Here is a 24,773-nt window from a genome sequence, read left to right as displayed (position 1 = left end):
CCCTTGCCAAGCAGGCAGCTGCCTGGAGAAAGGCAGGTGAGTCAGAAAATAGATCCCAGTGCAGACAAGCTCCCAGGCTGGACAGGAAGTGAAGGGCTGGGAATGCTCAGAACCTATGGGGGTAGGTGATAAGTGGGGTGTGTATAGGGGCCAAAGGACAGGTAGGTGTCCTGCCCCTGCCACCCACCTAGCACTGTGTCATTGTGAGTCATTCCTGAACAGAGAAGGAGCCAACAATCCAGGAAGCAGAGGCAGGCTGAGATGCAGAACACAAGGGCAGGTGAGGACACAGCAGGGCACTGTGTAGCATAGGGCATGGGTGGGGGTGGCAGCAGCAGCAGAACTTGGCTGGGCTCCAGAAACCACCCTGAGGACATGTTTCCCGCCAGGGGTCCCCACCCAGCACAGCCCTGCCTCACAGAGGCCTGGGATCCTGGCCTAGTTAGGGCCAGCCCTGCCCACACTCTGTCCTTGGCCCATGCCCAGCCACGCGCCAGTCACGGAGCCCCAGGCCCAGGGAAATAGTCAGGAAGGAGGAGCCAGCAAGACTCGTGTGTGGCGTGCCCAAGAGCCGCCAGCTCCTCCCCACCCATCCCAGACAGACCTCACCCTCTCTTAGCCTCGGGCCCTGGCACTCACCAGATTCTCTCTTGATGAGCCTGGCTGGAAGCCTTGGGGCAGCTGGGATTCTCCGCTTGGCGCTCTGCTCATTCCAGTATTCCCGCCAGTGCCTCAGCTGGGAGTGGATGAAGCGCCACATGAGCCAGGCCTGGGCAGCACACACCAGCAGTAGCATGCAGAGCCTGTGAGGCAGAGAAGCTGGCTTGAGGGTGGGGCTTAGACCAGAGTCCTCAAATGGGGAGACAAGGCCTGGACTGTACGGCTTCCATGGCCAGTCCCCTCACATTGCCACTATCATTAGGAAGAGCATGTGCTGTGGTCATTATACTAGCACACTTCAGCAATGTTGAAGTAAGAGAGACGGGAAGGAGGTGGTTATGCATCAAGCTCCACAATCACACTACTCTCATGCCTGGGGGGAGCCTCATATCCATAGCACAGAGTAAGGCTAATATAAACTCCACAGATATGGGTAGAATTCAAATGACTGAATTATGATATACCTGAAATAATTCTGAGAGTGGCTTCTCATCCAGCAAGTCACTTAAAAGAGCAGCAACCTTGGACAGTCACACCTTCCAAGGCCTGTGTACTCATGGTAGCATATGGCTTCTGGTTGTTTCCCTTGACCACCGGCCAACCTCTGGATGATAGAGGTTTAAAGAGTCCTCACATGGTTGTAAGGATCAACTGAAAGACCAGACGTAAAACCTCTTGTGCACCACAAAGTGTTGCACAAAGGTAAGAGGATTTGTATTTGGATTGAGATCCTGACTGCAGTCTGAGCAAACCAGAGCCAGGAAGTAAAGAAGGTTTTGAGGGAAGCAGAAGGCTGGTATCTCCTCTCCCCTCAGGCCTGATGTTCAGAGATTTCCAGCTAAACCTCAGCATTTGGGAGACTCAAAGGTCTGCTGCCTCTTGACCTTCTGCAGGAGTTGTGCCAAGTTCAGAAGGTTCCCGGCAGCTCTCAGGGAGCCCTGATTCATTACCTTGGGCTTCTGCCCAACTCACCTGCAAAGCAAGGTGTTGAAGTTCCCTTTCTCAGGATCAAATGCCTGGTTTTCCATGCGAGCCAGTCCAAAGCCAATGGCCAGTACAGCGAGGGTGAGAATGAAGAGGCGTGTGACCCCAAACACAGCAGCCCAGGCATTAAACCTACTCACAGAGGCAGAAAACAGATGTTAATCTTTACGGCTCTTGAAAGAACCTTCACTCAGACCCTGAGTGGGAAGAGGACTCAAAGAGGGCCTAGTAAGGTACTTGAGAGGTATCTTCAATAAGATGCTCCCCCACTACCAAAAAACCTTAGGTGCAACCTGCAGACAAGTAAGCACATAAACCCAGGATAAGAGCCTCTACCCGCTCAGGTCTCAGAGGAGGCCCATGTTCCTAAGGCCTCTGAGTGGGCCAGTCCCTGGCAGCTCTACTTACAGTTTCTCATTGTTTTCGTCTGCGAAGTAGAAGAGTCGTGCCATGTGGAAGAGGAACTCAGTGGAGTACTGCAAAAGCAGCAAGATCAGGCCCAGGCGGCTCAGGCTGAAGACAAAAGATGAGCTTTACCCTCCCCACAAGCAGAAACCATGGCCCCATCTTGTCCTAGGCTGTCCCATGTGCCTGGACACTGTTTTCTACTCTACTTGCTGGGTGGGCCCTGATTCATCCTTTAAGATTCAGGTTAGCTATTGCACTTTTAGGAGTTTTTCCCAAAGCCTAACCTCCCTCGGCTCTTCCCTGCCCTATCTGGGTCAGGTGCCCTTGTCTGTTCCCACCATGGACCTGACATAGGCTCTTCATAGCACTCACTCATCATCCTGCTAGAACCAAGCACATAAAAGGTGCTCAGAACAAGTGTGCAGAGGTTGGAAACATGAAGGATTCCTGCTATGTGATGTCATTACCCAGTCCTTCAGGCTGAGAGTGGGGAAGCAGGAGGCACTCTTCCTGTGTGGTGCTCTGTGCAAAACCACTGGGGAGATGGTGCAGAGTGGTTTCCTTAGACCCATGCTACATGTGACCCATGAGCATCCAATACCAGGCAGAGCTGGCACACACAGCTTGCACCCCTCCAAGGCCCATCCAGGAAGTGACTTGGCTCTAGGCCTCTCTGGGAGACCAGAGGTTGAGCAATGCTACCCTCTTGGACTCTTATTAACCCAACCCAGTCATTCTCACAGGATGCCTGCTGTGAGAACCCAGGAGACAGGGGCTCGCAGACCTCCAGACACTAGCAAAAGTTACACATAGCAAGCACTCAAATGACAGCCTAGAGGAAGTATAGGGAGCTCAACCCTATGTGGATAAAGCTCAGGTAAAGTCCAAATTATAAATGAAATGACCTTTTCATCCTACATAAAACAGACCCTCAAGATCAAACTCTAGGGCTAGGATGTGGCTCAGTGGTAGAACGCTTGCCTAGCATGTGTGAGGTTCGATCCTCAGAACTGCATATAAATAAATAAAGATAAAGGTCCATCAACAATTAAAAAAAAAAAAAAAAAGAAAAGAAAAGATCAAAAACTATAGCAATTCTGTACTTCCAGAACAATCAAGCAGTAAACTACTCTCCATGACATTATAAACCAAAGAGAAGGGAATCCTAGGGTCATGGGCTCAAGCAGCACTTGGATACTGAGGTGGAAGCCCAGCTTCAGGCTACCTTTAACCTGCAAAGCCATGGTTCAAGGGCCAGCATCTGTCAAAGTCTTCTCTGGTTTTCTTCAGGTTGAGGCTATCACTCTTTGACTTCCCATGGCTGGTGAAACACACCTTATTATAGTGCTCATCACAGTAAATTGTCCTTACAGTAAATTGTCTATATCTCTCCTACCAGATAGAGAATGAACCACTGAAGATCAAACAACATTCCATTATCCTTCTCTGCGTCCCCATGTCTTAGCATGGTATCTGGTACATAGAGGGCATCTAATCAATGCCTTCTAATTGAATGATTGTGAATAGCAGGGACATAAGGAGGAAAGGAACTCTGGTGGCTCAAGGTCTCACTCACTTTAAGAGGTATGCTCCAGCTATGTGGATCAGGTACAGGCAAATGTACTGGAGCTGGCGGGGAATCTCCTCCTGGAAACAAGAGCAGCAGACAGTAAACTTGTCCCTTCCCTACCTGAGGATGCAGGGAATGCAGGGAAAGCGTGAGGGCCAGGTCCCCCTAACCCCTCCAGGACTGGGTGGCTTTAACTCATAGTACATGTCACACTAGAGTCCATCGTGCTGGGCTGCTGCAAAGTTCAAGGGTGAGGCAGCAGCTTCGGGTCTCGTGTTAGAGGGCAAGGTGTGGACTGAGGAGTAGAACATGGGGACTGGGGAAGTGGGCTTTTGGAATTAATTCAGACTGAAACAATTTTTTTAAAAAGCTGTGGGAGTGGCAAACATCTCTCCAGGATCTTGACATTAGATTTTGCCCAAAGCCACACTCCTGGAAGAGGCAGGCAAGAGACTGACACTGGTGGCCGCTCATGAGGTTCCAAAAGGCACTGCCACAGAGGCTGAGTCAGCATTTACCTCAAGCACCAAACATCCCATCACCAGCCCACACCCTGTGCTCTGGAGGAAGGGAAGGGAGGCAGACAAAGGGAACACAGGAGGGGAGTGGAGAATGAAGGAACTCCCTGGGGCGGCAGGAAAAGCACATACTCACCTTCCGTACCTTCTGGAAGTAAAGCTCGGGAAGTGCATGCAACCAGTAGGCCAGCTGGCACAGGTAGAAAAACTTCACCTGGAAGCTGGAAAATAGGGAGGAGTCTCAAAGAGGGTACAGCACCACATTCTGCTGGTGCTTGCCAAGCACGCAGGTCCAGGAGCTGGGGGCAAGGCCTGCCACCACTACATCCACAGTGGCCATGCCATATACAAGACCATCTAAAGGGACATGTAAAGTCCATGGAAGAAAAAAGCAGTATCACAAGTATACAAAGGAGGAGGAGTTCTTCAGCCTCCAGAAGGGAAAGCTGAGGAAGGCGCTGATTCCAGGGCACTTTGGATGGACATGGTGACCATAGAACACAATGAACAATGGCTGGATTCAAGTAGCAAAGGAAGATCTAGCTCAGCTCTACATCCTTTGCTATTGTTGCTCTGAAAGGTCATAGGAGAGGCAAAAAGTGGCCTCCTGGAAACTAGAGATGGGCCTGAGACATGGCAGCACCAGAGAGGTATGGGATGCTGCCTCTGACAGAGCATCAGCCACAGAGGATGGACAGGAAGATGTGCTGTGAATGGCACAAAGCCAAAAGACTCTGTGGGGAGTTCTACTTTGTATCTGTCAGTTTAGGTGCCTCTGTGGGAAGAGCCAGTGCAGGTGACATTCCATCTGGGGATTCTCTGGGAGGAAACAGCCATACACAGGCCTACTGCCCACAACACTATGCCTCAATAGGCTCAGGACATGATCTGGTCCTCATGCCAGTTGGCCCTGTAATGTTCTGGCCACACTGTGGGATGAGAAGCCAGGGGACCACTTGCTCCTCCCTGGGGACCAGGCACAAGAATACTCACGAGAGGTACACATGCGGGTAGTCTTCCCAGAGGCTTCTTGGGTTTGTTAAGTATCCTTCCTGTGGTGGGTGAGAAGAGAGCACTTAGAGATGTGAACATGGGACCCACTGGGGTCCTGTCACTGGTCCAGGGGTCATGGCTGCACCCAACCCCCACGTGCTGAAAAGAGTAAGGAATAGGAAATGTGAAGACATAGAATGCCTATACCTGGGACCCACTGGCTCTCTTCCACCAGTGAAAGCCATGATCTAGTGGGAAGTGCCATGTTCAGGGTCTGGACACCTGGGTCTGAATGTGGACCTGACATGTACCAGCTGTCTCTGCCAAACAAGTTCATTTGTTCCCATAAGCTGTAAAATGAGGTTATGAATACCATCTCAGCAGAGTTATTGTTGGAAATCAACCTGATAGTTCTTGGACAATGTCTAGTACCATGCCTGGCCTGTAGGCACTCAGAAAATGCTTACAGAATGAATAAGCAAACGAACTAGAATCAACTTCCACTGGAAAACTGAAAGCTGAGACTGACTTTTCAGATTACCATAAATAAGAAGAACAGCAGGGCCCTGCAAACCTCACTGTGCATCAGGACTCTGACCCCAATCTTATGTTGCATCATGATTGCCACGTGTCTCCAACACTCTAGTGAAGTTCCATCACACTAGAGCATTTTCTTGCTCTCCTTTATGTCCCTAACAAGTAGCCCACACCCTATACACAGAGGGGGAAGTAACCTGAAAACATTCCCATCACACAACATCTAGAAATGGAATATAACAAATATGCTTTTAATAGCAAAGCAGAGCTCACAAGAAGATAAGGGAAACCCCACCCCCACTTCCAGGACCCAAAGAAACAGGGAACTAGAAGCCAGAGTAGTAAGTGACCTGTAGCAGCCCAGAAGGCACAGTCTTAGGACCAGGGTTGTAGTGCCCATACAGAAGACAGTGCCTTGGGAGGTGGAACCCAAGATGCAAGTATGAAATGAGGACCCTTGAAGGGCTACAACCTCAGAGAAAAAGTAGTCTAGAAAGTGTTGCTGATCCAAAAAAAAAAAAAAAAAAAAAGTCTGCTTAGTCAGGCCAAGGACGAAAACAAAAATATTTGCCCCAAATACCCACAATGTCAGGTTTGCTCTCGCCTGGGTCTGGAGTTCAAACCACCTCGGTGATTCAGGAACCACCAGGCTGATAAATCAGTACTAACAGCATGTTGTAGTCCAGTGATACCCTGAGGACATACTATCACCTAAGGATACATGGGATTCCCACAGATAAACCCTTGAAATGTAAAAGATGAGCTTATAATCCAAGATTGTAAAACATAGGAGGAAAAAGTCCACCTTCAGCAAGAATCAACTGACACAGAGTCTAATAACAATATGTTAGTTGAATAAATGAATGACGGATGCTTTAAACAATTTCTTCTGGGGGAAAAAAAATGAGGTCTCTTGTTTGTTACTCAGAGAAGTTTAGATTAGTATGACCTCTTGAAGAGAGAAGGAAATGGAATAGAGAAAAGATCTGAAATGAGATGGTTTTTCAGTAGCACAGCTAAAAATCTAAGCTAGGCCACCAATTTCCTGGTTCTAGAACTCCAAGAAGGTTACTTCAGTAATCAGAAAATCAGTTAAGCTGGTAGCTGTATGGTTTAGACATGGTATCCCCCAAAAGCTCATATATGAGACAATGCAAAGTTCAGAGGAGAAATGACTGGGTTATATCCTTAAGCTAATCAGTGATTAACTTAGTGTTAACTGGTGGCAAGTGGGGTGTGGCTGGAGGAAGTGGTTCATTGGGGATGTGGCTATGAGGTATGTATTTGTAGCTGGCAAGTGGAGACCTCTCTCTGTTTTCTGATCATCATGTGAGATGTTTCCCTCTGCCACACTCTTCTGCCATGATGTTCTGTCTCACCTTAAGCCCCAAAGAATGGAGCTTACTGTCTTATGTATGGAGACTTCTGAAACTGTGAGCCCTGAATAAACCTTTTTTCTTCTACAAGTGTGCTGGTGGAATCTTTTAGTCACAGTGGTGAAAAAGCTGTCTACAACGGTGGATTTGATGAGAAGACTGAGAACCTTGACTGTTTGCTCCAAAGGTAAGAGCAGGGGTTTTACAATGCTCAGGGGGATGAGAAGGTCAACTGGTTTAGTGAGAAGCACTCTAGTCTACTGTCTGTTGGATCTGAGATTGTATTTCCAACTGAGGCCTGATCCACCCTCGATCACTAACTGCCCTCTGGCCTATCATTTTGGGTACAATCCACACTGCCCCAGTGCCATAACTTGGGACCCCATGAGCACAATGACCTGATAGACCCAATCAGATACACATCCCAATGTAGTCACAATAACTTACAATGGAAGGAAAAGTCTCACTCAAACCCTATGGCCCCAATTACAATCTCTTCTCACACCTCCACCCCACTCCCTTGGTCACACACAGAGGCAGGAAGCTGTGGACATCAGGGTGGTGGCAGTGAGCTCTTTCACACACCCACATTGCTGCTACCCATTCGCCTCCCCTTTTTGCCATTAACACATCAGATCTGACCTCAGGCACAGTGACACCTGGTCTTCCACACTCTCTTGCTTCCTTCCAGGGAAATCAGAGGGGTGAGAACAACCCTTCCTAGAGGAAGCAGCAATGCACTTCACAGGAAAAATGGTACTTCTGGGACTGAGGTGGAAGAGGCACTTCTGCCAAAAAAAAAAAAAAGATGGGCCAAGAAAAGCAGCGCTGTGAGAATGCCGCAGCCTGCAGGGTCTTGTGACTTGCAAATGGGAACCCCCTCTGCTTGGCCTCTTCACTTAAGAGACAAAGAGGTCAGAATCTGGAAGCCAACACGCCAAGAAAACTCTCCAGAAAAATGCTGCCTTCTTGTGAATGTCCAGTCCACTGGGACTGGAGGAGGATGGGCGGAGGGAGGAAAGCTGAGAGAGCCAGAGGAAAAATGACTCACTGCTCTGAGAACAGCCTTTTCCAGACCTCTGTCCAGGCAGCTGTCTGAGGGAGAGCTGGGCTGGGCCACCTCTGAGCTTAGACATGCCAAGACACCTGAGTTCCTGGGGGCCAGAGAGGCACAGCAAGCACCTGTAACTCCTTCCGAACCCCATCCGCCCAAGGCCTCTGCAGATGGTTTGGGGGAGTTCTTGAAATCCTTTGTTCTCTTGTGACTCTGCACATCAACTCATAAGCTAAGCAAGGCCTCAGCGTGCTGGAGCGATTCCTTCTGCTTCCACAAGAGCCTTCCTTTCTGGGGAATGATCAGAAAGAACCACAAAAACAGCAGAAGCCAGACATAACCCAGCCAGTTGCTAGAATCAGGCATTCCCTATATTATTTGTTCATCAGGAACAACCATGTGCTACAAATCTGCTCCAAGGTGACTAGTCTATTAGTAGCAACCAGTTCTGACACTAATTCCCCTCCACCAGATTCTCACTGACCAGTGGGTTTTAGGTTTTAAAATATGAAAGTCAGACATACCAAAGAAGTCAGGCAAATGCTCACCCACCCTGCATTCTCCAGTGGAGTTTTATTATGTTTTTTTTTCTTCCTCTTTTTCCCTGAACAATGAATGATATATCAAAGATAAATTGAAAGTCAAAGATTGATGTTCTTATTTGGTTGGTCCAGCCATACTCCCATCACTCTGCACATATACTAGAAAAATGCCTAAATCAAACACCAAATAAAACTGGTATTTTTGGTAAAAGGGATTTGGGATATATTTTTCCTTTTTTTTTTTTAAACTTTTTTGTATTACTTTAAAAATATGATCGTCTATGATGTTTATGAAAATCATCAATTCATTACATAAAAAATTGTTGAAGGCTAGAGAAATAAGATCATGTGCAGCCTAGTCATTCCTCACAGCCAATATTTAATGAGCACTTAGTATACGTCAGGCACTCTATAAAGGGTATAGCATAAGCATGGTGCCTGCTAGCAAATAGCTCAGGGTCCAGTGTGAGGCAGGCACAGAGAACTACACATGAACCAGAACACCAGTAATGGGTGCAATGCATAAAATGCAAATGAGGTAACACTTAGGTGGAGACTGGATAGCAAGAAGGAGATGGACATGTGATGCCTGTGGAAGTAGCACTTGAGCAGAGGAACCACTAGTACAAAGTCTAGGAAACAGAAATGGCCAGAACAGTAAGAGGAACAAAGGTGGACACAGCAGGGCTGTGTCCCCTCAGATCAGACCAGTTAGGCCAGCAAGGCCCATATGACATGAGTGAGGGGGAAAAAAAGCCAGTTTTACTTCAGCTATGAGAAGAGCTTTTAAGCAGGGTAAATGCATGATTTTACCTGGGTTTTGTACAGATCCATCTGGTAGAGCAGTTAATGGATTGGGGCGGGGGGAGGGGGGGGCACAGAGTGGACACAGCCTCCCTCTGGAAGGAGGACATTCAGTGTGCAGGTGAGAAATAACAGGCACTCAGGATTTACAACCTCGATACTGCTGACATCTGGGTCAGAAAACTCTTGGCTGTGGGATTTGTCCTCTGCAGTGAAGGGTATTTGGTAGCATTCCCGAGCTCCACCCACTGTGTGCCAGCAACCTGTTGCCAGGTGTCCCCAGAGGGACAAATTCCTAGACCACTGGGCTAGGAGTAGCTATACAGGTAGAAAGCAACAGACAGAATCTCAGTGCGTTCTGGGGCACAGAGCTGTTGGACCCACTGATGAGCTGACTGGAAAATGAAAGAAAGAGAAGAATCATGAAAAATTTGCATCATAAGAGAAAACTCTGAGTTTAAAAAAACTAGCATTTTTTTACTCCTTTTATAGAATTCCTCTTGCTCCTCCATCACTTTCCTCCCACGCAGATAATGAGGCAAGGAGTCTAGCGGTGTTACTAAGAGGTAGGATCACCAGAACTCTGTATGTTTCCCTGGTCTCTATGTCCTGCTGAACGTGCTGAGTGGGGAACTGCTCTCACCACCCAACATAAAAGACTGTTTGGAATTTCCCCAAGAAAAGCCCTCCATGCTTCCAAACTAATTTCCATCATCCTTTTCTAGTCTGTAAAGGACTGAGAAGCAAGACAACAGTTGAGTGCTTCACACGCTAAAAAGGGTATTGTAACTTCGCTCTGGCCTCCAAATCTGGCCCCCATGTGTCACAGCTAGGGTGGAATGTCTGGGGGTGAGTCTGAAAGGGTAAAGTGAGTCACAGATGAGGCAATATTTCCCATGAAAGATCAGTTGAGTTACATGTCCTTGGGTATCCTGAGGCCATTCTACCTCAAAGCAGCTAAGGTCTCCAGAGGCTGGCATGAACTCACTGGGGGTGGGGAGACGCCTGAAACTCCAGTTTCAGGACAAGGGAAGGGTATATGCAAGGTAAGTCCACCAGAGGAGAATGACATGGACTTCAGCTCAAGAGAATAATAGTCTTAGGTCCCTCATTTAAAATTCCTAGTGTACTGCTTAGAAAAACCACTTTACAATGAAATAATAATAGGAATAAAAGCAATATACAAAAGGACATGTTAACTCTTGCTTTAGGAATATTAAGTCCATATTCAGCTCTGGGCCCATCCCTGTCACAGAAGGCACAGAGGAGGAATGTGTGGGAGGCAGGAAAGGAAATCGCAAAGAGGTCATAGGGTCGATGAATTTTCTACGCCCAAGGTCGGGATTTCTCATGGGACCAGGTTATAGACAGGAGGGATTCCAGGGAAGAGTAGGTATTAATTAAAAACTTCCTAGCATGACAGGCAGGGTCTTGTTATAGTGAACCTCAAAGGACGATCCACATTCCTTTATAAGAAGAAATTCTGCTGTATCAAAGATGGCTTGAAATAAATCCTATTGTAGAAAGGGGAGGAATAAATCATTTGGTCCTGTAGGCAAGTGTGGGAAAGGGCACTATGTAGACAGGGCAATGCTGGCCTTGTGTATGGGAGGCCAATGCAGCAAAGCAGAAAGTAAGCTGGATTTGGAGCTGGACTTCCAAGGCCAAGCCATCCTTGGAAACACATAGCTACAGATAATCTGCAATATCTGAGCTTGAGATTCTTCAGTCTATAACACAGGTACTGGAATGGACATGAAATCAACCTTATGGAATTGGCCTGGTGAAACTATATAGTGCTGTGTAGGTACATGCTATAAAGTGGCATCTATGTCATTTAGCCTCTCATGAAATACTATGTGAGTGCAAAGAGTTTTAGTTCTAAGAAAGTTACGCCTTACTCTTCTTCTTCTCTGCAAGCCCTTTGTGGTCATTCATCAGCAATACAAGAGACAGAGCTGCCTCTCACCCATCAGCAGTCCCGAGGGCCACTCACCGTCAACACCACGTAGAAGCACCACACCACTGAGCTGAGATGAAAGACGACCAGCTGTCCAGATTCATTGAACTTGCTGTGTTTGACTTTGGAGAGATGAAGCCGTTTGCTGATTTTCTAAAGGATAAAGAAAACCCCACATATCAATAAACAAGAGCATTCATATCTGACAGATTTCAAACTCATTTCCTCCCCATGAAAGGATTAAACATTGTTGGAAGTCTGAGCCCTACTATAAACCAAGTTATTAGTGCAAGCCTACTGCATACATACAGTGCTTAGCTTAAGGCAAACGTTTTGAAAAAACAGCAAGACTCACATCTTTTCCTTATACATAAAGAAAACAGCCCTTAATCATGTCACGTACAACAGACCCATAAGGACAGTCTTGTCATATTTCAGACAGTTTCTCCTGTGTAATAAATACTGCTGTCCCATGTGCTGATTAATGAAGGATGTTGAGGACAAACTGTGGTAAGGGAAGTCCATCAATAGGATCAGCCAGGGGATACAAATTAGGAGGTGCACGGATTCAAAACTGTAGTTTCCTCCAAGGCAAGGTCCTCTACCCCAAGGCATCTCCCCAGCTCCTGATCTCAGAATCCAGACATTGCACTTACATCTAAAATGTATTCTTGAACCACAGCGTGCAAGATGATGGTGATGAAGATGTAGAACAAGATTGTTACCAGGTCCTTCGGGCCGTAGTGGTAGTGCACCGTCTCACTGTCTGTGGGGGTAAGAAAAGCTCCATCAGCATCCCCAGGATGAGGAAAGCTCTGCGGCCCCAAAGTGAAGACATGAGAAGCAGGATGTGCCATCAGACACTGTTTGCTGTAGCACTAGACTTAGAAGAATGTTTCTGCCCCAGCATCCTATCCAACCTCTGGACTTGGCCCTTGTGAAGCACAAATCAGGGAGGGCTAAGTGTATCACCATATTTTGATGACTGTATGTCTCCTAAGTCTGGGCAGGAGAGTACAGTGGTTAGGAGCCAGGGGTTGAAGACAACCAATTTTCACAGTTGGCTCCATCACAAGCTGGTTGTGTGTCTTTTTTAAGTAACTAACCTTTCTGTGCCTTCATTTCCTCCCCTGTAAAATGGGACTATAGTTACACTCCATCAGGGCAGCACAGCATAGGTTAAGAGTGTGAACTCAGAAGCTTGACTGCCTGAGTTTGTATCACAGCTCTGTCTTTTGCAACCCATGTGACCTCTATGTGTAACCTTTAAATGCTTCAGTTTCCTCATCAGTAAAGTGAGGATGACAAATACAGGGTTATTTTGAGAAATAGATGAATTTATTAGTATAAAGTGCTTACAACAGTGTTTAACACGTAGTAAGTGCTATATGAGTATTTGTTACTGTTGGGCTACTATAAGGATTAAATGAGATAATCTGTATGCCAGATGCTTATTACAATACTTATAACTTACAGCAAGCCTGCAACAAATAGGGATTTATTAGATAATGGTAATAAATTAGATGGAATCCCAGACATAGAAGTCTTGTAAAACTCTGCCACTGCAGCCTTCTCCACAGACAGAGGCTGGCTCCAGTGAGCAGGCGGCAAGGCTGCAGGAGCCTGGGGAATGCCTGTCGGGATCTTGCAGCTCTGTAACCAGCATGCTCTGGGCAGACACTCAGGCTTCCTCTCCAGCTGTGCTGTGTTGCCCTGAGTCATACACATGAGTCATTGCTTTGTTGGAATGCATTTACCAGAGGTAGACCAGGGTCTGGCTGGCCAGAGGATGAAGTAAAGTCAAACAGGATCACTGTGAGAGTCACCCTTAACCTCAACACACCGTGGACTAGGAGAATGTGACAATGGGTGGTGTCAAGGACAGAGAGAACATGAACTTTGAAATCAGACAAACTTTCCTTTTCGCTTTCCCTCCTCTTTTCCACAAAGATCTACTCTGTGAGAGGTCATGGGCTAACCTGTGAAATAGGGAGATAAAAGATGCTGCCTGCCAGGCAGGGGCACAATGGCATGTGCTTGTAATCCCAGTAACTCTGGAGGCTGAGTCAGGAGGATCACAGGTTAGAGGTCAGCCTGGGCAACTCTGCAATACTTGGTTTCAAAATTTAAAAAATAAATAAAAAGGGCTGGGATTAGAGCACCTGTGGGTTCAAACCTCAGTACTATGGAACAAAAAAAAAGACACTGTCCTTGGTAACCAATTGCACAGTCCAGCAAGGAGACTGACAAACATACAATTACACTACAGAAAGGCACATGCTGCCAAATGGCAAACGCAGAGGGCCACACCAAGAAGGCTGGGCTCTAGCTGGGGTGGAAGTGCAGGGGTCCCTGGTCAGTGAATGGGATACATGGAAATCCAAGAATAGGCAGATAGTGGTGTGGGCATCCTAGGCAGAGAAATCAGCATCTGCCAAGGGTGCAGGGAAGGGTACTGGGGCAGCAGGAAGGGAGTTAGGGCAAACAAGGAAACTGTCGTGAATGGCCTGTGTGCCACTGATATCCTGAAGACAAAGAGAAGATATCCAAAAATTCAAATTAGACAGGAAAACAATGAGACTTGGGTTTTGGAAAATTTACTCAGCAGCCTGAACAGTGGCACATCTGGAGATGAGAATTCCTGGAGGTGAGGGCACCTGGAGGTGAAGACATCTGGAGGTGAGGGCACCTGTCAGGAACCTGCCCTGTGATCCAGGAAGGAAATCATGGGGGCTGAATTAAGGCAGGAGGAGAGAACAGGAAGGTGGAGGAAGGGTGTTGATGGTGAAGAACAAATGAGACATGGTGGCAGATGGGAACCAGGCACCGAGGACTAAGAAGACACAGTAGGTGAGGGAGAAGAGATGCACGTGTGACTCGGCCTCCTGTCTCTGTTTGACCATCTGTGAGGCTGGGATTGCATTTTCCCTGTCTTCCTCATAAGGGAGGATCAAAGGAGACAAACTTGATTGCAACATATTTTGAAACTATAAAATAACTAAACACACTCAATGTTTCACCATCAAGACCAAATGGGATTTTACTGAATCAAACAAGTATAGCCTAAAATTTGTGAAATAACACCCATTGGGGCTTCAGGTTGTTTGTTCTAAAGCTTCCTAAGGGTCACCTGCCTTTCTTTACTCCAAACACTATAGTTCCAAACAGAAGTGGTCACAGCCTTAAATCCTTCTTGAAAGAATGAATATACAGAGCCTGGGGAGCAGCTCTGCAGTGGAACCCTAGCCTGGCATGTGCAAGGCCCTCAGCACCACAAAAAAAGAAAGGTAGGTAGGTAGGTGAATACACTCTTGTGTCCTTCACTGTTGAGCCGCATGCATATATGCTTATCACAAACCATGTGCAGGGCTCTGGACCGGGTTGGGAAGAGAGTAGTAGGTAGGTGGGCAGAGCCCCAGCCCTCTTGGAGCTTAGCACTTGGTATGGTTTGGATGTGAGGTGTACCCAAAAGCTTACATGTGAGACAATGCAAGAAGTTTCAGAGAAGAAATGATTGGGTTGTAAGAGTCTTAACCCAATCAGTGAATTAATCCCCTGTTAAGGATTAACTAAGTGGTAACTGAAGTACTAGGATATGGCTGAAGGAGGTGGGAATTGGGCATGGCTTTGGTGTCTATATTTGTATTTGGCAAGTGGAGACCTCTCTCTCTCTGCTTTCTGATCGCTGTGTGAGCTGGTTCCCTCTGCCACATTCTTCTGCCATGATGTTCTGCCTCACTTGGAGGAGCCCCAAGGAATGGAGCCCACCTTCTAAGGACCAAGACCTCTGAAACTGTGAACCCTCAAATAAACTTTTCCTCCTTTAAAATTGTTCTGGTCAGATCTTCTAGTCATAGCAGCGAAAAAGCTAACTAAAACAGCACTATATACCAAATCCTCATATACTTAAAAACCATACATGTATACAGCATAATTTGGTCAATTTCATTCCTCCCTTTTCCAGTCCCTCCTCCCTATCACCTTCCTCGACTCCACTGATCTCCCTTCTATTGTCATGGGATTCACACTTCCAATTGTATACCTAAAAAGCACCAATTTAAAAAAAAAAAAAAACTATAAATGAATAGAAGGAAGATCAGTAGGTAGAGGAAGGGGAACAGCAAGAAGGAGGGAAATAAGAAGGAAAGAGGAAGTAATAAGACCTGATTTCGAGTGAATTATATTCTATGCATGTATTCTATACTCTCTCCATTTCTCTTTGGAACGATAGTGTTTGGAGTAAAGAAAGGCAGGTGACCCTCAGGAAGCTTTAGACAAATACCTGAAGCCCCCATGGGTGTTATTTCACAAATTTTAGGCTGTACTTGTTTGACTCAGTAAAATCCCATTTTGCCTAATAATGATGGTCTTGATGGTGAAATAGTGTGTTTAGTTATTTTATAGTTTCAAAATATGCTGCCATTAAGTTTGTCTCCTTTGATCCTCCTTTATGAGGAAGACAGGAAAAATGCAATCCCAGTTCAAAATGAACCCCAAAATTATGTACAACTATAATATATTAATAAAAACATTTTTAAAAAGTGGCTAAAGAAATTCAGCTCAGCAACAACAACAACAAAAACCAACTCAATTTGAAAAATGGGCAAAGAACTTGAATTGACATTTTTCCAAAGAAGACATATGAATGGCTAACAAGTACATAAAAGGATGCTTAACATCGCTGACCATTATGGAAATGCACATAAAAATCACCTCATACCTACTAGAGTGGCTATCATAAAAAAAAGTATTGGTGAGGATGTGGAGAAATTAGAACACTTGTGCTTGTTGGTGGGAATGTAAAATGATGTTGTCACTATAGAAAAGAGAACAGTAGTTCCTCAAAAAATTAAAAATAGAACTACTATATGATCTGGAAATCATACTTTGAACATAAACTCAAAAGAACTGAAAGCAAGAGCTTAATGAAGTATTTGTATATCCTCACACACAGCACTGCTATCAACAGCAAGAAGCTGGAAGCAGCTCAAGTGTCTATCAATAGATGAATGGGCAGACAAATGTGGCGTACAAATAACACTAGAATGTTATTCAGCCTCAGAATAGAAAGAAATTCTGTCACAAGCTCCAATATGGGATGAAACTTGAGGATATCATGCTAAGTGAAACAAGTTAGTCACAAAAAGACTAATATTACAATTCCACTGGTAGGAGGTTCCCAGAGTAGTCAAATTCATGGAGAAGTGTTGATGGGTGCAGGGGCTGAGGAGGGAATGAGGAGTCACTGTTTGATGAATAAGAGAGTTTCCATTTTCCAAGACAAACCCAGCTTTGGAGATTCATTTCACAACAATGTGAGTGTACTTAACATCACTGAACTGCACACTTAAAAATGGCAAAGATGGTAAAATTTATGTGTATTTTACCACAGTTTTAAAAACACAAGCGAAAACTAGCAACAGGTGTGATAAGTGCTCTGAAGTGAACCCAAGGCTGGGTTGGGGGAGGCTGGGGGCCTGCAGAGGTTAGGAATCACAAAGGGCCACTTATAGATCACACTACGATCGATGCATGGATTGTGTCATAAAGTTAATGAAAAGTTCCTGGAGGATTTCAGTTCCTCATTTACAAAGATCCCCCTCCTGCCATATGAAGCCTGAGTTAGTGGCAAGGGTGGAAGTGGGCAGCAGTCAGGGGCAAGGGCAAGAATTCCTGGAGATGGGGAGACAGAAGAGGTGTCCTGCCCTAGGAGGGTGGCAGAACCATAGAGACAAATTCGTTGGATAGATCTGGGTGACAAAATCAAAAGGACCAGCAGATGGCCTGGCTTCAGGGAATGATTCTCAACTTCCTTCTGGAATTTTAACTGTATTCGGTACCCTCAATTTTTGATCTCAGAGTTCTTCAGAATGCATTATCTTCTTTGATACTCATTAACCATCTCATGAGATGGACAAAGAAAGTGGATGAGGTAACAGAGTTCAGAAAATTCAGAGACGTAAAGATATGGTTCATTTAGTAGCTCTTGGTTTCCAGTGCTTCAGCCCAGCCTCCAAAGGCCATATCAAGGTCAACAGAACCCTTGAACCTCCTCCAGGGCTTCATTGCTGCTAATACGCTGCTCCTTTGAACTCATTCTCCTATACTCATAACAAACAGTGTCAGACCCAAATTCTCAAAAGCAATGCTCTGACTCATACAAATCACCTCAACTGCTTTCTGACTTACTATCTTCCTATTTTTGATCAGAGTAGCAAAGGAAATTGGTTGGACTCCTTCTGCTTTCTAGAGAACAATAGGCATTAGAACTTCCTTTAAACAAAGTGATAACTAATGATTTAAACTTTTATTATAAAAGGTTTTGGTTGTTCACCAATCCTTATAAAATGGCTCTCATTACTCAGATAAGATTACCTGGTACTTAAATAATTACACTGTCTACAGAGTCTCATAAAGAATGGCAATGGTTTGGCAGAAACCTTTCATCATTTTTTAGAAAAGTAGTTTTGGCATGTCTCTGGACTATCAGACCAGAAAGGGATCTAACTGATGATGAGCCACAGAAAAATGCCTACAGGGGTGAGGTGGGTGGGTAACATACGGGCAAAGTGGTCCAGTTGTCATTCAATGTGGAGACCCACTGGAGGAAGCAGGCAATATCCTTCACTTCCATACAGAAATATGCTTTTAACTATTCTTCTTTAAATGTATCATCTTCTTGGTATATCTTTTACATCTCCACTCTGAGAGAGAAACAAGTATTTTTAAAAAATCTACTTTCTTTTAAACCTTTCTAAGAGAAACACACAGCTAAAATTGAGATAAATGGCAAATGACAGGTAGCCTCAGTGTCAGAGACACAACAGAGATCAGTGGTGACTGCGGAAAACTCTTGCATGTGTGTCCATGGGGGTGAGGGAACTGGTGGGGAAGCTGCTTCTCAGCCATTATGGCTGAGAGACAGATATAGCCCAGTGTGGGCAGATTCCTGATATTTCAAAAGCAAAGAGAGATCTTTACAAGAATCATCTGATTTTAAAATGTTGGTGACTGACTAAAAAATTTTAAAAAACAATATATGAGCCAACACTAAATTGGCTAAAGAAAACACATATGCAGGCCAGCTCTGACCACAGGCCACAAATCTGTGGACAGCCTAAATGACCCAACACCTTTCCAACAGCAATATTCTATAAGTCTTCTATCTACATATCCCCTGGAATATATCAATATGCACTAGTGTAGAATTAATTAGCTTTGAAAGAGAAAACCTTCAGTAGTGATCTTGCCCTGTAGATGGGCCATCCCATGACCCATCAAAAATGACACTTGCTCTGCTTGTCATTGACCACAGATTAAAAGAGATCTAAACAGTCAGCAAACCTTGGCTGTTTTAATGACCTCTGTGACCTCTCTGACCCTGTTTTGTTTCCTAAAACAAATAGGAACTTTCCTATATTCCTTACTTCACCTGTAAGCAGTGTCTCCTGCCTCTCTTCACGTTTTCCACCCTGTCTGAACACTGCTGTGCAGTCTCTGACCTCCTCCTCCTCACTTGGGCTGCTGCCCATGTGTTGCTGCAGTCCCATCTGCTTTTCAAAACTCATTAGAGTCTCGGCAGCTGCCAACAAGCTTTCTTCCTTTGTCTGAAGAACTGGTTACTTAAAGAGCATCACAGTATTCCCTGGGCCCTTCTTTCTCTCCCAGTTTGTTTTCTAATCCCTGTAAATCTGATGTGTAAAATAACTCTGTTCACATTATTTCAAATCTTTTATACTATATATAAATCCAGAACTTAGATATGAAAAAATTCACCATAAGCAAAATTGAGAGGTTTGGGGTGCAGCTCAGAGATATAGCACTTGCTTAGCATACCCAAAGCCCTGAGTTTGATTCCCAGCACATACACAAAAATAAAAAAGGCAAATGATCACCCGGGGAAAATATTTACAATTCAGATCAGAACTAAAAGGCTAATCTTGCTAATATGTAAAAAGGTCCTAGAATAAAGATAAAAAATCAGCAGGTAAAAAGTAGACAAAAGATATGAACAGAAAATTCAGAGAGAAAGGAAACACAAATGGCTCTTACCCACTGAAAAACATGCTCAGCCTTACATAGAAGAGAAATGCAAATACCTGAGACACCATTTCACACCTATCAGATTGGCAAAAACCCAAAGCTTGCAAATACACTCTTGCTGAGACTGTGGGGAAGCATCTTACACACGGCTGTTAAGGGAATGCAAAATAGTACTACCTCTTTGGAGAGTAATTTGGCAATTTCTGTTGAGATTAGAAATGTATCAACCCTCAAAGCAGCAATTCCACTTCTGGGAACATATCCTAGAGCTCATACTTGCCACAATAAAAATGACACACGCACAAGGTGATGCACTACAGAATTATTTTTAACAGTAAACTAATAAAAGCAATCCAGGTTGTCTTCATCTAGAAGAAACTAGTAAATAAGATTCAGATATACAGGTTGGGCATTCTAATCTGATAATCCAACATCCAAAATCTTTTGAGCACCAACGACATGTAGTACAAATAGAAAACTGCACAACCAAATTTATGTGACAGATTGCAGTCAAAATGCAAGCACACTAAAAATACTGTATAAAGTTACCTTCAGGCTAGGTGAATAAGGTATATATGAAACATAAATGAATTTGTGTTCACACATGGGTCCCATGCCAAGATCTCTCTTCACAAATATGCAAATATTCCAAAAATCCCCAAATAGCTGAAACCCAAAACACTTCTTAAGCATTTAGGGTGAGGCATATTTAACCTGTAATGTACCACAGCTACTCAAAGTGTGGCCACAGCATCAGAATCATCTGTGAGCTTAGAAATGCACATTCTTGGGGCCCAATCCCAGTTTCTGACCAACCAAACTCAGAGTAAAGGGCCCAGGAATTCATTTTTAAAAATACCTTCAAGTGATTCTGACCCAACTAAAATTAAAGAATAACTCTATTAACAAAAAGAACCAGAGATAAATGAAATGAAGAACAGGTAAAACTAACCAGGGGACTGAGAATGGAGACTCCCCTGGGAGGCAGTATTTGCTGGAAGGGGCATGAGAAAGCTTCACTTTGGTCTAGACCATGACCACATGGGTGTGGACATATGTGAAAATGCAGCATGCTGTACTCCTACAAATACGTGCATGTCACTGAGTCACATATCGATACAAAATGATATCTAAGATATATTATTTAGTGGAAAAAAAGCAATGTACAGAAGAGAACGTATTGTATTCCACCCTTCATATAAGAAAAGAGAAGCTGGGCAGGCGGCCCACCCATGTAATCCCAGAGATGCTGGATGCTGAGGCAGGAGGACCACAAGTTAGAAGTCAGCCTCAGCAACTTAGGGAGGCCCTAAGAACTTAGCAAGACCCTGTGTTAAAATTAAAAATTTTAAAAGAGCTGGGGATGGAGCTCAGGGATAAAGCATCCTGGGATCAATCCTTAGTATTCCCCATGCCCCTCCAAAAAGAAAAAGTGGAAAATAAAAAATATGTACTTTCAGTTGCACAAAGCAGTACTTGAAGGCAGATAAGAATTCCTGGAAGGATTTGAGCAGTGATTGTTCATACGGCCAGGATGGGAACAATACTAAGGTCTCTCTGACTCTAGACAACAGGAATAAAACCTCTTCTAGACAACAGAAATAAAACAAACTACCCTTTCGTCACAAAGCTATAAAAATAAAATAGACAACTGACTTAAAAACTGTAAAGTTCTGTACAAATAAATGAAACCATTATGACCATTTCCACAGAAAGAATCGGAAGATGAAGGAACAGAACAGTCACTGTACAATAACCAGGGGGAAAAAAAACCTATCTGGGTACTCATGTAGAATAAATAATACAAAGGACAGTTGTAAGCCATTTATTGGCCAAGCACTACACTGAGCATGTCTGGTGACTGACATCATTTACTCCTCACAGTAATCCTTCGTATTATCCCTGTTTACTGACATGGCAGCTGTGGCTCAGAGACAAGCAGAACTGTGCCTGTAGGATCTGAAGCTTGTAGGTTGGGGCCAGGACCACCAATGCTAAGAGCCACACCCACTGTCTGCCTGCCAGGCCTCTCTGCTTCCTGATACCCCTTCAAATCACACAGTAGGTACATTCATTGAGCCTTGAAGGCCTGTCACACTCCCCAAGGTGTCAGCGAAGACAGGGCTTAGACATTCAGGATCATGTGGCCTAAAAGGGCAGCATTCTGACCCCCACTCTGCCTGGCCACTTCCTGTCTGGCCTTCCAACCTGGAAGATAAGGCCACTGGCATTTTAACCACAAGCACCATGTTGGTTCTCAGACATGTGTACACACACACACACACACACACACATACATACACACACAATGTGTGCTGTTATGACTGAATCATGCCCCACCCCTGTCCATGCCCTACCTCTGTTGAAGTCCTAATCTTCAATGCTGGAATGTAATCTTATTTGGAGGTAGGATCTCTACAGAAATAAGTTAAAATCAGGTGGTTAGGGTGGGTCCTACAATATGAATGGTGTCCTCAGAACATTGAAAGTTTGGACACAGAGACAGATACACAGAAGGATGACAATGTGAAGAGATACAGGGAGAAGACAGCCACCTACAAGCCAAGGAGATCAGAAACTAATTCTCACACACACACACACACACACACACACGCACGCATGCGCGCGCGCGCGCGCACACACACACAGCCCAGAAAATGAAAGATCTAGGTGGAAGATTTTCAGTTACCATTTTTACTCATATTGTGGTTTAGAATCTATTTTCTTCAATTTTATACTACCATAGGAAGATAAGAATACAATGATGATGGGAAAAGATGAGAGAATGGGGTTAAAGTGAATTTGGTAAGAAAAGCCCTAAAATTCTGCATTATTTTCTGGAGGCACCATTTCTTTGTATAGGGATATAGCCTTCCCTGTGGGATTCAGGCAAAAAATACAACAAGAATTTCTAGGTGCCAGGCACAGACCACAGACCCACAGCAGTTTACAAATCTGTGGCTTCATACGACACTCCCCAGACATGTCACATGCATTCAATAGGCTGCCAAATGCAAAGAATGCTTTAAAAAACAAACTCACTGAGAGCCATCCAGGAAAAATAACCTCTCAAGGATCACACGCAGCAGCAGCAACAACAAAAAATCTAAAACTTAGGCATTTTATTACTCGTATAAAAATAACAATTTCAAGAGACCTGTTGTTAAGCTGAGGACAAAAATTATTACAAGAACACGTGCTTAGGGAAAAAAAAATCCTGGCTAAAAAGAAGAAAAGATATGATCAGAAGAAATGGGGCAATGACAATCAAGAGAGATGTGAGGTGGAGTCTGGGCCAGAGGGTGCACTGTGGGAGAGCGAAAGGAGAAAGAAAAGGCAGTGCCCAGGCAGGCGTGGAGCTGGCTAACCAACAGCCATAGCACCTTGGGGGGTTCTGCTCACTTAAGACTTTAGAAGCTCCACCCTCAGTGGGATAAATTTTCTAGGATGTGATGGGAAACGGGATAAAATCAAGTCTAGGCTGGAAGGGGACTCCTCCAGGTTGCATGGATGTGTTCCGTTTGTGAAAATCCATCAAGCAGACTGCTTATTTGTCCACTTTTCTGCACAATAGTTACACCTAGTAAATTTTAATTAGTGGAAAAAAAATCAAGTCCAGGCTAGCTGTGTTAGGTAGAGGCTTCCTACAGCCAGGCACGGTAGTGACTCTAGTTTATTTTTTCCCTAATCATACAGACAGAACCTTGAGGCCAGAGATGATCTTGGTGGTTGTTTGGCACAACAGGATGAGGACAGAGCCAGGTCTGTCTCATTGGTGGGCATCCCCTTATGCCCAATACCCAGCCTTGCTAAAGTTTCCCTGGATTCTGGTGCTGCATAGCCTATGGGCAGCCCAGCCCCTCCTCTGCCCTTACTAGTACATCTTTGGGAACATAATCACCACTGAGCCTCTATTTCCTGGACTATAAAAGTATCAGGCCAGGCTAGATGAGGCTCAAGTCTCAGTTCTAAGGGCCACAGGTTCAGGATGGGTAGCTTCATCTGTAATTCAAGTTCAGTTTCTATCTCCAGAGCCACTGCTGCCCACCTGTCTCTTCTCTTTCTTGTCTCCCATGAGCTCATCTTACACAGAGGGGCCCAGTTTGATATGTGATGCCAATCTTTCAAGTATATGGCACAACACTAATTTCTGCCAGCCAGGAAAGGAAATAAGAAACTGAGTTCTGGACAATGGTCTTTGACTGAATGAGGCCTTAAAACCATCTGTCTGAGTGGTTTATAAGAGCAGTGTGTCTCATCTTAGAAGCAGCTGTGGGAACAATCACCAGGTTATGGTGTGGGAGGTTCCTAAGCTTTTCATCTTTAGCTGCAAAATGCAACAAAACAGATGGAAGTGATAAAACTAACTGGGATCAACAGAGCCAGGGGATAGTTCCTTGTTACCTCTGATCACTGCAAAACAAGCCCTTCCTCGAAGAGATCCCTCCAGCTCAGCCTTTCTGTTCTAGGTGTGCAGCACCAAGCAGGCCCAAGAACATCAAAGCTACCAAAACTCCCTTCCTAAGGAGCTGCAGCTCTAACTGGAAACCAAATCGACTCAATGTTACTCCCCACCTCTCTCTACCCATTGCCAGAACAAGTATTTATAGAAAAACCAAAACTGGAAGAGGACAGAAAGATGCAAATGAATTACTACATTTGGTGGGTCTCCCCATCTTACTTTTGAGGTTAGAAGCTCAGGATTATTTGAAAACCTAATTGGAGCTTTTCACTCATGTAACCTATAGCCAAATTCTCAAACTTTAATGTTAATCTTGTTAAATGTAGATTCTGCTATAATAGGGCCTGACAGCCTGCATTTCTAACAAGTTTCCAGGTCATGCTGATGGTGCTGGTCTACGGAAAATCTGAGTAGCAGGCACTTAAGAGGACTCCTCGGGCTTCCTATCTTGAGGAAATCCTGGGGTTAAGACAGTGACCATTGCTCTCCATTTGCAGATGAGGGATGGAACTCCAGACATTAATGGTTTGTCCAAGACAACTCAGCATATTAGTGGTACAACCTAAACAATCATGGAAATATAAGCTTGACTCTAATGGGCCTTTACCTGCTCTCTATCACAAGGGAGGCCAGCAAGCCTTGGGTCTGCCTATAGCAAGACTTAAACTCCTATTATTTTCTGACCTTTTATAGTCTATATATAACTTCTTACCATAATACCAAACACTCTGGGGTATTTTAATCAGAAAGAAAGATCAAGAATTTCTAATGGTAAGAACAGAAACCTGACATTTTATTCCTTTCAAGAGCTGTGTAGGGTGTATGGCTGACAGAAAAAATCCATTAAATTTGAATTTCAGAT

The 24,773-nt window shown here is 44.7% G+C and overlaps 1 protein-coding gene and 1 long non-coding RNA gene across 2 annotated transcripts in view; one reads left to right on the top strand and one right to left on the bottom strand.

Annotated features, from left to right (window-relative positions):
- The window catches only part of Tram2 (translocation associated membrane protein 2), a 77,116-nt gene that overhangs the window by 6,169 nt on the left and 46,174 nt on the right, over positions 1 to 24,773 (bottom strand). Inside the window, exons 3-10 of the mRNA XM_027938200.2 lie at positions 12,063 to 12,172; positions 11,443 to 11,559; positions 5,134 to 5,192; positions 4,277 to 4,361; positions 3,629 to 3,699; positions 2,053 to 2,157; positions 1,633 to 1,776; positions 640 to 803 (exon numbers count right to left, since the gene is read on the bottom strand). Coding sequence (XP_027794001.1) covers positions 640 to 803; positions 1,633 to 1,776; positions 2,053 to 2,157; positions 3,629 to 3,699; positions 4,277 to 4,361; positions 5,134 to 5,192; positions 11,443 to 11,559; positions 12,063 to 12,172 — 855 coding nt within the window. The remainder of the gene's footprint in view (positions 1 to 639; positions 804 to 1,632; positions 1,777 to 2,052; positions 2,158 to 3,628; positions 3,700 to 4,276; positions 4,362 to 5,133; positions 5,193 to 11,442; positions 11,560 to 12,062; positions 12,173 to 24,773) is intronic.
- LOC117794903 (uncharacterized) lies at positions 7,012 to 11,612 on the top strand. Its single transcript, XR_004618781.2, has 2 exons — positions 7,012 to 7,233; positions 11,367 to 11,612. It is a non-coding gene; the product is annotated as an uncharacterized lncRNA (long non-coding RNA).

Source organism: Marmota flaviventris, chromosome 6, assembly GCF_047511675.1.
Source record: "Marmota flaviventris isolate mMarFla1 chromosome 6, mMarFla1.hap1, whole genome shotgun sequence".
NCBI classification, from domain to species: domain Eukaryota; kingdom Metazoa; phylum Chordata; class Mammalia; order Rodentia; family Sciuridae; genus Marmota; species Marmota flaviventris.
This window is presented reverse-complemented; position numbering and strand designations above follow the sequence as displayed.